The sequence below is a fragment of the Vicia villosa genome, unplaced genomic scaffold, assembly GCF_029867415.1.
Source record: "Vicia villosa cultivar HV-30 ecotype Madison, WI unplaced genomic scaffold, Vvil1.0 ctg.000058F_1_1, whole genome shotgun sequence".
NCBI lineage: Eukaryota > Viridiplantae > Streptophyta > Magnoliopsida > Fabales > Fabaceae > Vicia > Vicia villosa.
In genome coordinates this window covers 239,327-252,862 of record NW_026704987.1, presented here as the reverse complement: position 1 = coordinate 252,862, position 13,536 = coordinate 239,327, and the positions used below count along the sequence as shown (strand labels likewise).

Below are 13,536 nucleotides of genomic sequence, written 5' to 3'. Positions count from 1 at the left end.
ATTTTAATCTCACAAACATAAAAAATATTATTCTTTATTCTTTATATATTAAATAGTAATAATAATTAATTATTTTTTATTTTTTATTTTTCATTTTCAAACACTTTTTGAAAATTAATAATTAATAATTTTTTATTTTTTATTTTCAATTTTTATATAATTGTTCTCACAAAACAACTTTAAATTATTTTTCTTTTTTTAAAAAAGTTAATCGGTTATACATATATTTGAAATGAATTTTAAAAAATTTTAATAGGTGTTAAATGCAAATTAATTGTTATTTATATTGATCTCTTTATTTTGCATTTATTTCTAAAATCTCTCTTTCTTTTAAATTTGAAAAAAATATATTTAAAGTAATAAATTTATTTTTTAAGTTATAAATAATTAGTATTGTTTAAATGTCATTATTTTGGTGTTGGTTTGTTTTGTCTCATAAAAATAAAAATAAAAATGATGGTATATTAAAATTTAAAAGAATAAGAGATTCAAAAATTGTTAACAATTAATTTTTTTTTTACAATATATTTAACAATATATATATTAAAATATTGAAAAATATGATATTTAATATGAAAAGTGTAAGTTATTGTAATATATATTGTTTCCATTTTATTTTAGTTTTTTTTTAAATAGTTGTCAATTCTAGAGTGTTTTTACAGTAGTATCAATTATAGAATTTAATAAAGTAATTATTAAAAAAAATATTGTAACTATAAGTGAATGATATTTAAAATAATAGACAATAAATTTTGAAAAGAGTAATAAAGTTTTTTTAATAGTGTAATAATGATTATATGGTATAAACAACACCAAATATTAGTAACATAAATTTAAAATTTAGTTTCTCTTAATTTTGTTTTATTATTTTCTATTTTCATTTAATGTTAATTTTTTAAAATTAATATTAAATCTATTTATTGGTTTCTAAATTATGACCAATTGTAAATTACAAAAAAGGTTGAGGTGACGAATGTTAATTTTTTAAAAAAGATTTGATGTGTTGCAAGTGGACAGTTAATTTATAGAGTGAAGACCCATTTTGGTCCCTCACAAATATTACACGAGTCAAATTAGTCCCTCACAAAAAAATTGACCCAACTTAATCCCTTACAAAATTTAACCGGATCATATTAGTCATTCTGCTAATATTTTTCTCAAATCTGTTTTTTCTACTTCTAAACCGGTTCTTTTCATACTTCTAAACCGTGACTGGACTGACACGTTATATTTTTTTTAAATACTAAATTAATTTTTATTTTTAATTTCATTTTTAAACAGTTATCAATGAATAATATCAAAAAAACCAAAATTATTTCTTATAAAATAATTTTTAAACAAGTAATTTCCATGATTTATACTAATATTAACAAATTCTATACATAAATTTTTACATATGAGGTCTCAAATCCAAGTCCCTTCAAGTTAAATGATTTTCACTTTACAACTAGACAAATCAATTTCTATCGTTAATAAAGTGACTATCATTTACAACTAGAAAAATCAATTTCTATTGTTAGTAAAGCAATTATTATTTACAAGACAAATCAATTTCTATTGTTAGTAAAGTGATTATCATTTACAACTAGATAAATCAATTTCTATTGTTAATAAAGTGATTATCATTTACAACTAGACAAATCAATTTCTACGGTTAGTAAAGTGACTATCAATAGCAACTAGACAAATCAATTTCTATTGTTAGTAAAGTGACTATCATTTACAAATAGACAAATCAATTTCTATTGTATTAAATTGACTGTCATTTAATCTGAAGATACTTAGGTTCGAGACCATATTGATACAAATTTTGCATTTTTTTATTTTAAATTTAGAATTGTTTAAGATTAACCACGTGGGCCTGAGTTCAACTCCTTATAAGAAACAATTTTGGATTTTTTATATTATTAATTTATAATTGTTTAAAAATGAAATTAAAAATAAAAATCAATTTAGTGTTTAAAAAATAAAAAATAAATAAAATCCAACGTGACAGTACAGTCACGGTTTAAAACTAGAAAAAAAACCCATTTGAGAAAAATATTAACAGAAGGACTAATATGATCTGGTTAAATTTTGTAAGGGATTAAGTTGTGTCAATTTTTTTGTGAGAGACTAATTTGACTCGTGTAATATTTGTGAGGGACTAAAATGGGTCTTCACTCTAATTTATATCTATTTTGTTGACTATTTGATAAAAAAATATGCCTATCAACATGATGTGTATCAGACTATCTGTTTTGGTTGATAAAAAATATGGTTAAAGAGCAGTCAGAGTGCAACATGCAAAGGCAAGCAGTGGACATGTTTGTACCAAAAAACTAAGGCTTGATCATACGTATAAAGCACCCAATGTACTATTGTAAAAAATACATATCTACTGTCAATTATTATAGAGCACCCAATGTAATTAATGTTTGACAGAGTAGCTATACAAAAGTTCTCCTACTAAAATTTAACTTTTCTTTTAACAAAAAATACTGCACAAAGGTGCACGTGATGTTGAATAAGATAATAAAAACTATTTTGAAACTCTTAACATTGAAATAAATATATAACAAAAAAATGATAATGAAGAACATAATCTTTAAGCTGAAAAAGGAAATTATCTTAAAAATTAGAATGAATTTAATTAGTAATCAATTAGATGCACTAAGCAACCTTAACCAAAAGCAGAATAGAATCAATATACCTCAATTTATTTAATACATTATATTAGAAAATGAGAGAATCAAAAATAATCTTACAACCAAAATAGAAAAATAATTGAGAATATAAAAAAGTATGGGAGGTACCTGCATTTATCTGTTGTTCCCTTAAAAAAAATCATGAAAAATTAATGGGTCATGCTAACGAGGGCACTGGTTAAGCATTCCTAATAAAGAAAATAAGCATATTCAATGCATTGAATATATACAATATTCTTTAAAAAAAATTAATTATTTATGTTTTCATGCATTGATTACATATATTTTAGGTAAAAAACAGATCTTTTTACTTTATTAAACAATGGTTAACTTACCTTTTTAATCTCTTAACCAGTGCCCCTGGGGCACTCGTTAGCATTACCCAAAATTAATTTATTCTCCTTGTAGATACAAAATTGATATAAAGCAAAATAAATAAAAAGGAAAGAGATACATATACCTGCATCCTCTTCTTGTTAGATCAGTTCATATTCCCTTTGATCATTCTGTGTAAATTCAGAAACAAAAATCAATTTCACTGTAATTAAAAAACAAAGCAGAGAAAAACAGATGTATGATTATACAAGAAATAAATATAAAAATTTGATTATTTGATAACATGAAACTAAAATATTTGTACATATCTAAAAATGAAAGTAAAACATAAAATCACCAGACGTTGAACATAGATATCGCTGATTTGTTATTGGATCTAGATTCAAAATCTCATCCACAAACTTTTATAGATCTGGAGAAGAAAATGGAAAAGAAACAAAAATATGAGTTTCAAATCATGAAACCCTTATGAGAAACATAAAAAATAGAATAAAATGAAACTAACAAAGAAATCAAATAAAAGATGGAGATTTACCAAATTTCATAAAGGCTCATTCATCAAACTTCTCCTGATTACAAAGTTTCGTCCATAATATTTTTACAGCTATGAAAATAAAAATAAAACATAAAATCATCAGAACTTGAAGATAAGATACCTTTGATATACTATTAGCTCCAAATCCAAAATCTCATCTACAATCTTCTACAGATCTGAAGAAGAAAATCGAAGAGAAAAAATAGTAGCTTTAATCAATAAAGTTATAACAAATTCAACACACACAAAATATTAACAGGTTTAAAGAAATGAGAGAGATTTTGAAAGAGTTGAATGTTGGTATAGTTTTAGGAAAGATATTTAAGAGAGAAGTGGTTTGTATCGATTCAACCAAATCCATAGTTACAAGCAAAACTGATAGGTTCAATCTGCTGCAGACTTGATAGGATAGGATGGAAAGAAAAGTAACAAATGGTATTAAGAAAAGCAACAGGAAAGAAAACTGAAAAGACAAGCAAAAGGTTGAGTAAGGGAAAGGAAAAAAAATAAAAAGGTTATCTGAGTATAGAGTTAGTGAAAGGAAAAAATTGGAAAAAGAGGATGTCCACGTGGACAGCCTAATTGAAGAGAATTTGGAAAAAGGGTATAAATGGTATTTCAAGAACATCTATCTTTCTTATATGATAGATTCCAAAAAATGTTATTGGTGTATGATCTCAAGTTATAAATTAATAAAAATAAATTATAAACTGAAAAAATAATGTTAGTTATCAAACACGTCTTTTAAAACATATGAGCTTATAAACTACTATATAAGACAGAACTATAAAGTAAAAAAGTAATCCTGCCAAGAAGAGCTTATATAGAAATTATAAATGATGAAAATACAATAACAATTTTATCAAATTGTTTCCATTAATTATCATAATAATAAAATGAAAATAATAACTTAAGAAATATGTCATATTATTAATGACATGATATAGTTAAAAACAAATCACTGATATTATATTAAAAATTAAAAAATAAGATGATTTCAAAAAAAAATCATTGTTGATTATTATTATTATTATTTTTATTATTATTATTATTATTATTATTTATTAAAAATGGAAAAATTGTCGGAGGCAATTAGGGATTAACACGATAGAGCATTCTTTGTTTCACTTACATTTATACTTCCGTTAACATTCTTTAACGGGACACCTATGTTTACCCTAAAATTTGATAAACAAGCGCCAGTCTTCTAAAATAAATGTTTTTAGGTTGCTCACAGGTTCGACTATATTGATTCTAGGACGTGTGCTTTTATTTTAAATTATATTCTTGGAAATTAAGAACAATTCGACAATATTCATAATTTTGTATTAATCTAAGTTAATCTTTAAAGTAATCTTGCGAAACTTATAAAGAAAATGTAGTAAAGACAATTGAAAGTAAATTGCAAGAAGTAAGTAAATTCTGGAAATGATAAATTGTAAATTGAATAAAAATGGTGTGTACATTTCTCAGGGGTCTCTTTTCTCAATAACGCATATACTTTGAGTTTATTTGAGATATTGTATAAATGAATGAACACTCCTGAAATATTTTTAAGTCCCCATCCAATGTTTTCCTCTTGCATATGGGCAACTTCGATAGATCTTTAGCAAACACACTTTCTTGTCGAAAGTTCATAATATCTCCAAAGATATTTCCCACTCTTTATTAAGATAACATGGCGTCAAAAACTTCATCTAACAAATTGCCCCCTAAAAATGTCAATTTCAACATATTGAAGAAAAAGACATTTTTTGAACATTCATTTCGACGCTAAGCTCTTCAGTTCCGATGACGTCATAATCATTATGACATCTTTGCAAGACTTCACGCGCGAATCTTCTTCAATCATGTCACTCCTAGTTTCTAGGAGATCGTAAGTAGCTATAACTGCCACCACTTTTTGTTGAAATTTATAATGTTCTAAGAATTTCTATTCTTTTTATTATGACGGATTATTTCCCTTCGTGGCCTTTATGTAATGACTTTAGCCATTGTGACAAATTTTAATTTCTTTGTTTACCATATTGGTTTCGATTGTTGTGTGTGTGTGTACTATTCTTGCATTATTTTGATTTTTTGAAGTGCAGACTTATATCTTTTCAAATATTTTCCATTCACTTTCAAGATTATTTTATCTTCGCTTAATTCTTCAATTTCGTATGCACCATTAAAAAACACCTGGATAACTTGAAAAGGGCCCTCCCATTTAGGGGACCATTACAAATTTCAAATATTCAATTTACACAAAATTTTAATTCTATCATGAAATTAGGAAGTTAATCTAGAAACTAAACTCCTCTTCAATTTCAAATATTCAATTTACACAAAATTTTAATTTCCTATACTTACCCTTAACTTTAGTTCCACATAATCAGGAAGTTGAATCTAGGAACTAAACTTCACATCTTCATAGTTAAGAAACGCATCCTTTTACATATTCACAACTCAACTCCACCATCAACTCAAACCTATTAGCAATTCAACAAGTTTGGTTAATATTAGTTCCAACAAAAAAATTCTAATTAACAATCTATAACCCAAATAAAACTATGAACTCAAAACATCAGCTGACTAAAGGTGTGAAAAATACTAGAAAGGAGGGTTTGAATAGGGATTTTAACAAATAAAACTTTGATAAAAAAAAAACAAATCTCCTCTTTCGACAACAAACTTTTTACTCTTGATAATAACTATAAAGTGCAAGAAGGAAAGCAAAATGTATATTTATACTAGTTCACTTGAGAAATTCCCAAGCTAGTCTAGTCCACCCGCCAAGGTGATTTCGCCTCTCTCAATCGAGGTCTTAATCCACTATAACCAAATTGATTACAATTGCATAGGCAACCGCTGGTGACTCACAATATAATGCACAAGCATCCGCAAGTGACAAACACCTCTACACAAGCTACCGCAAGTGACTAATCATGCACATGCAACCGCAAGTGACTAACTCTACACAAGCAACCACAAATGACTAACTCTGCATAAGCAACCGCAAGTGACTAACTTTGAACAAGAAACCGCAAGTGACTAACACTCTGCACAAGCAACCGCAAGTGACAAACAACTTTTAAGACTCTATAGTCCTAAACTTCCCAATACTTCTGACCAACAGGTCTCTTGAGGCACAATCAAACAACCGTTTGAATCAGAGTTTGTTTATAGTATAAATGCTTCTACACAAGCTGAATGTAAATGATATATTTCAAATTATAGACTTAAGAGTATAAAGCTATGAACAGTCTTTCAAGAATGGATGTGATCATGCAGCTTTCTCTTTGAGTCTTCAATCCCTTTATATAGCCAATATAATAATATATCCGTTGGAGGACAATTCTAGAACTTCCAGAAGTTTGACGGCTTGATCGTAGTGGGAGACAAGATAGTATGCAACGTTCGTCCTTTCTCAGTAGTGGAGCAAAACATTCGTCTGTACCTTGTACTTCATATTACATAATGTTATTTTCTTTTCTTCTTGAACTTCAGAGAATGACATCATGAGTTGGAAGAAAAAAAAAGCTTTTGGGTCTTCAGAACCACATCTTCAACACTTGGTCTTCAGTACCCTTTGTCTTCAGAAACATGAATCTTCAGAGCTTCAAGTCTTCAGAGCTGCGTCTTCAGAGTTTTTCAGCACTTGGTCTTCATATTGATTTCTTCAGACTTTGTATTAGAGTGATAACTTCATATGCTTCTGAAGCATTTTGCTAATGTTCATCAGAACTTGTGTAGCGCGAATGCGGAACTTGGTATCTTCTGATGTGTTGGCCACACCTTTCATTAGATTCAGAACCTGTTTGTTAAAAGCTCAAAGCAACAAACATTATAGTACCAAAATTGTTCATTACAAACATACTCATTGTTATCATCAAAACTCAGAGATATATTGCAGAACCAAATCTTGTTCTAACAATCTCCCCCTTTTTGACGATGACAAAACTATGTATTTTGATGACACAATTTTGTATGTAATCAGAGAAAGATTTATTAGAATGGAGGGTAATAAATACTTATCCTTTGTATACATAACTCCCCCTGAGTTTGAGACTTAATATAGATCAAATATCCTGATATGAACCGTTCTAGGTAACTCCCATGGTTCCAATAGATCAGATATTACGATCCTTCAGAGTCTTGGAATCTTTCATTTCCAGAGCCTGCTTTCCAATTTCATTTCCAGAGCTTGATTTCTAATCTTAGAAACTCAAAGCCTGAATAATATTCTTTCACAGCCTGGTTGTTGCTCTACCTGGTAGTTTAAATCTGGATATTAAATTCAGAGATTGATTGGTTAAATAAGATATTTGAAGAGATTTAGAGCCTGATTATGGATAACATCTTCTTAGAATCTGATTCCAATCATATTCGTTGTTTATCACTTTTCAGAGCCTGATTACCATCAGAGTTCATGATATCATGGAAAACAAAATCACTTATAACAGAAACAACCGTTTTATGCGATGTTAGAAAATATGAGCATTTTTATTTCAGGAAGATGATTATTAGCATCAAAATTTTGACTTTAGATATTACTCCCCCTTTTTGTCATAATCAAAAAATTTATGAGTGAAGAACATGAAACTTAGAAGGCAAGAACAATAAATAAGGCCTTATTGATGATGAAATGGAGTACAATGAAATAGAGGAGGGAATGAAGTTGGATGCTTGAGATGAGATTTCTCAAAAAAAATGTTAAGGGTAAAAACATGATTTCTCTGATTTCAAGAACGAGAGGTGGTTAATGAATAGTGCATGGCACATAGAAGGAGTATGTAGTGCATGGAATCAAAAGATATAAGAAGTAATAAATGATCATTATAATTTGATTTTAATCATTTATAGTAGATTAAAACATAATGCTCAAGTGACACTTGGTAGAAATAATTATTTGCATAATCAGGGTTACACACATCAATCAAATCCGAGTGACGCCTTTAATATTCTCAGAATCTAGAAGATCAAAATATCTCTATTTAATCATGAATGTTACTGACCGAAACATCTTCCGATGATCTCATAAATTCGATAATCCTCTAGTTGATTCTTCATCCAAAGCATCTGAGTGTTGCACAAAGAGGCTGAGATGTATTTCACAATCCAAATTGCAGAACTTGAGTTTATGTTTTGATTGTAGAAGGGCAATTTGGACTTTCCACGAGACAATAAACACATGTGACAGCTATTCTAAATTAATAATAATAAAAAAACGATGCCACATCATCAATTTTGGTGGTGTGGCATGACCAAAGATTAAAGACAAATAATTTTTAAAAGTTAGGATATTTCATACAAGATTTTTTATTTGCAGAGGAGTTTTAAAAAAAAAAAACCTATATGACATAAGAAAAATAGGTATTAATCCTTTAAAATATTATAGTCATAGTTCCATTTAGCTAACTAAATGCAACAACTTCTTATAAGAACGCAAGTATGAATCCCTAATATTTTACTTACTATGTCATCATATTTTATAGGTTTATTATTTATTTAAACTTTGCAATCACAATTTATTAATTTTAATGCAAAAGAAAAGATGAGAAAAAAAGCTGCATGTTACCAAGAGCTTCGTCTTTATGATCCATTACTACTGATTACTCATGCACGTGAGAAGAAAATAATCCATCTCTTTCCATTTCAACTTTCATGTTCTTTTTCCTTGTTATTCTTTTTATAAGATACTAATAATGTTCTGAATTTTACGATAACCAGCACTTAGACTGTCCGAGGCACGGATTAAATATTTTTTAAATAAAAAAATTTTAAAAATATTTATAATTTAGAAATTTTATTTATAGTAAGATTATTATTGTCTATTGTATAAATAAAATAAAATATAATTATTATTAATAGTATATATATGGAAGTTTATTTAACTATTTTTCTTTGTAAATTATAAAATAATTTGGATATTTCTAATTTATTAATAATTTGTATAAATAAAAAAAATTAACGCGTTAAATAAAAAGAGAATCAATCAAGATGACATTCTAATTAAAAACATATTTGTAACAATTATTATAATAAATTTTCTCTTTTTATTAAAAGTAAATTGTAATATTGATCATAAGTAAACAAATTAAAATTTTCAAAAGCAATAAATGAGATTATAAATTAATTAAAACTACTATAAATAAATAAAAAAGTATGAAATAAATTCTTAAATTTATTATAAATTTAAATTTGACTAATTATGTTTTAATATCAATATAAGTAATATATGTCATAATTTTAAAAATGAAAAACTGAAATATATTCTATATATTATAAACTTATGTTTTTTTAACTAGTATTCAAATTATTAAATTAAAAAATAAAAAGACTTACAATAATACAATTCGATTATTTATGTTAACTATCTCACATGGTTCTATTTATATATACTTTTTAAAATTTATATATATATATATATATATATATATATATATATATATATATATATATATATTGTTAGGGTATTTTAAATATTTATTATATTTAAAAAATAAATTTTCTTTGATACATAAGATAAAAAATATATATTTTAGTTGTTTTAAATGTAAAATAAAAAAATACATAATTAAAAAAAAACAAAATAATTAATGATATATGATTTTTTTTTTTGTACAGTTTATAAATTTACAAGAAAATATTTGATTTAAATAATTGTCAATTTTGATCTACAAATATATAAGCTTAATTGACTTTTCAAATTAATAAATCTTATATCACTTCTGTATAATTATTGTTCACTATATATTTTTTATAATGATAGGTAATAAGAACAAATTAATAAAATCTTATTTTTTTCATTTATAATAAATTTAAAATTGTGTGATATCATCCTATACAACAACTATTGTAAAATAAATGAGCAAGTGTAGGAAAATGTCCACTCATTCCGAATAAAACCACAAGGACAACAATACAGACTATACATTACATTACATTACACCCTGTAGAAAAATATAAATATTTAAAAGCCTTAATTTAACACACCAGAACACCCATTAAAATTTAAAAGCATTAATTATAACACATTAATTTAACATAACACCCATTTTCCGAAAATAAAAAACAATTTATCCTCTCTGTTCAATAACGAAATCCCAACAAAAATTCACACCTTTCCTTCTCCTCCATCACTGTTTCTTCGCTTCCACTTCTTCCCATACCAGAACACGAAAACACCCTCCCAACTACCAAACACTCCCTCAACCTCTCACCATCCTTCATCTTCAATCCATTTCCTTCTCACATCATACTTCTTTTTTCAATAAATGAAATGGAGAATCTCAAGAAAACATCCTCAAAAAACAACAAAGGATACTATGTTAAAATGAAACTCATGCACAACAACAAACATGGTTTTAGACCTCAACAAGAAAAATACAACTCTTTCCATAAATACTTCAAATGGATTCTCTGGCTTTCTCTTTCTCTCTATTTCTTCACTTCCTACCTCATCAGCAACAACAACAACAATCACCACCACCATAACCAAAAACCAATCCACATCATAAAATCACTTTCTCAATCTCAATCCTTTTCCACCAACAAAACAACATCAAATATAAAAAACCTGAAAATATTCATCTACGATCTTCCTCCGAAATACAACACAGTTTGGCTTACAAACCAACGATGCAAAACTCATTTATTTGCTTCAGAAGTTGCTATCCATAAAGCTTTATTAACAAGCGATTCTCGAACTTTTGACCCTTATGACGCTGACTTTTTCTTCGTTCCCGTTTACGTTTCCTGCAACTTCAGCACCGTTAATGGCTTCCCTGCCATCGGTCACGCGCGTTCCTTAATTTCTTCCGCAGTTCATCTCATCTCTTCTGATTACCCGTTCTGGAACCGGAGCAGAGGCTCCGACCATGTTTTCGTAGCTTCCCATGATTTCGGTTCTTGTTTCCATACCCTGGTAAAGAAATAAACAACTCAATATTAATATTAGTTTATCTTACGTTGTTAATTGTTATTGTTATACATGTATTTTTTTCAATGATAAATTTTATTTTTGGATTTTGAAGGAGGACGTTGCGATTAAAGATGGAGTGCCTGAAATCATGAAGAGATCAATTGTGTTACAAACGTTTGGAGTTACGTATGATCATCCTTGTCAGAAGGTTGAACATGTTGTGATACCGCCGTTTGTTTCACCGGGAAGTATAGTTAACACGTTGAAGAATTTTCCGGTGAACGGACGGCGAGATATTTGGGTTTTCTTCCGTGGAAAAATGGAGGTTCATCCTAAGAACGTTAGTGGAAGATTTTACAGCAAGTAATCAATTTTAATCTCCAATCAAAATTTTAATTTGCATGCTTATTTTTTTTAATGGATTTTGTATTGAATTTACGGTTTTGTCCTTGAAGGAAAGTGAGGACGGTGATATGGAAAAATTTCAACGGCGACCGGAGGTTTTATCTTCAACGGCGGAGATTTGCCGGTTATCAGTCGGAGATTGCTCGCTCGGTGTTTTGTTTGTGTCCTCTGGGGTGGGCCCCATGGAGTCCAAGGTTGGTTGAGTCTGTTGCTTTGGGTTGTGTGCCGGTTATTATAGCGGATGGAATTCGGTTACCGTTTCCGGCAGCCGTGAAATGGTCGGAGATTTCAGTTACGGTGGCGGAGAGGGATGTTTGGAGGCTAGCGGAGATATTGGAAAATGTGGCAGCGAGTAATTTAAGCTTGATTCAGAGGAAGTTGTGGGACCCACGGACAAGGAAAGCACTGCTTTTTAATAGTAGGGTCCAGGAAGGGGATGCCACGTGGCAGGTGTTACATTCTTTGAGTGAGAAGCTGGGTAGGTCTTATAGGAGTTCGAGGGTTTTACGCCAATTAGATTTTGACACGTAATGGGTTTGAATATTGGGATTTTACACATAGATAGATTCACACACATTGGAAAAGAATAAATGTAAATAATAAATATAAAGAAGAATTAATGGAGTACAGCTGGAAATGAATGGGTGATGATGGGACCCATTGAAGTAGATTTGAGAGATTTAAAGGTGACATGGCCATGGTAGCATTGATTCGTTGTCCGTGCGGTTTTGAATAGTTTGAGAGATACTATTATTATGTAAAATCATTTTTGCTTGTAAATAAATTGTATATGAATATAAAAAAAATATGGGAGATAACAAACAATTTTCTAAATGGTGTGTGTTGGTGTTTCTTATACTAGTAGTACTATTTTATTGAGTTAGGAATTGGTTAGCTTGGAACTGGGTAAAGGTTTTGAGTTGAGTGAAAAGGTATTGGAAAATGAGGATAAATGTGGGGAAAGGGTTGATGAGATATTGGTGTTTGGTGTGTGAAATGATTAATGAGAATGGACATGTATGTGGAAAGTTTGTGTGTGTCAGGTACTTTATTGCAGTAATTTAATTTTGAATAGTAGGGAGTAGTATTGAAAGCAATGAAAGGTAATGGGGGGTGTCAGTGATCACGGGTAAGGTATGGGGTGTCAAAATCAATGCATGAAGAATTCAACATGGAACTTTTGGTGTAGTATGTATCATGTGTTCTGTGTTCTCATCTCTTGTTTGTTCTACATCAGATAATTGTAGTGCTTTTGTACCATGAATTTTTTAAAGAACTAACAGGTTCAAAATGTTAAGTAAAACTAGTAGGAAACCCGTGCTATCGCACGGGTCTGGTCGGGATGATATTACATGAATCAGTCTATCACCTGTAATGTTCTCTTATATAAATTAACGACATATATTTAGCCTAAGTGTTTTCCAAGTTTTAGTAAATATTAATAAATGTTAAACACATGATACAAAACGGCAAAACAATGAAAAAGCTATTAATACATTCAATTTTTTATGTCTTAAAATAAAAACAATAACCATATTTGCTGGTATAAATATCAGATGCTATCTTCTTGTATGATTGCAACCAGGCAACAACATGCATCGTATACCTACATTATAAAATGTATAAAACAATATATGATTAAGAATAAAATTTAAGGCATATAAATA

General features: G+C 28.5%; 1 protein-coding gene and 1 long non-coding RNA gene across 2 annotated transcripts; one reads left to right on the top strand and one right to left on the bottom strand.

Annotated features, from left to right (window-relative positions):
- Positions 1-3,085: 3,085 nt before the first annotated feature.
- Positions 3,086-4,154, bottom strand: LOC131623193 (uncharacterized). The gene is made up of 3 exons (XR_009290161.1): positions 3,559-4,154; positions 3,366-3,435; positions 3,086-3,193 (listed from the first exon to the last, which is right to left on the bottom strand). It is a non-coding gene; the product is annotated as an uncharacterized LOC131623193 (long non-coding RNA).
- Positions 4,155-10,560: 6,406 nt separating this feature from the next.
- LOC131623221 (probable glucuronoxylan glucuronosyltransferase IRX7) lies at positions 10,561-13,283 on the top strand. Its single transcript, XM_058894218.1, has 3 exons — positions 10,561-11,467; positions 11,577-11,827; positions 11,920-13,283. Exons 1-3 carry the CDS (start codon positions 10,823-10,825, stop codon positions 12,398-12,400), a joined length of 1,377 nt encoding a protein of 458 aa, XP_058750201.1. The 5' UTR covers positions 10,561-10,822; the 3' UTR covers positions 12,401-13,283.
- Positions 13,284-13,536: the final 253 nt, after the last annotated feature.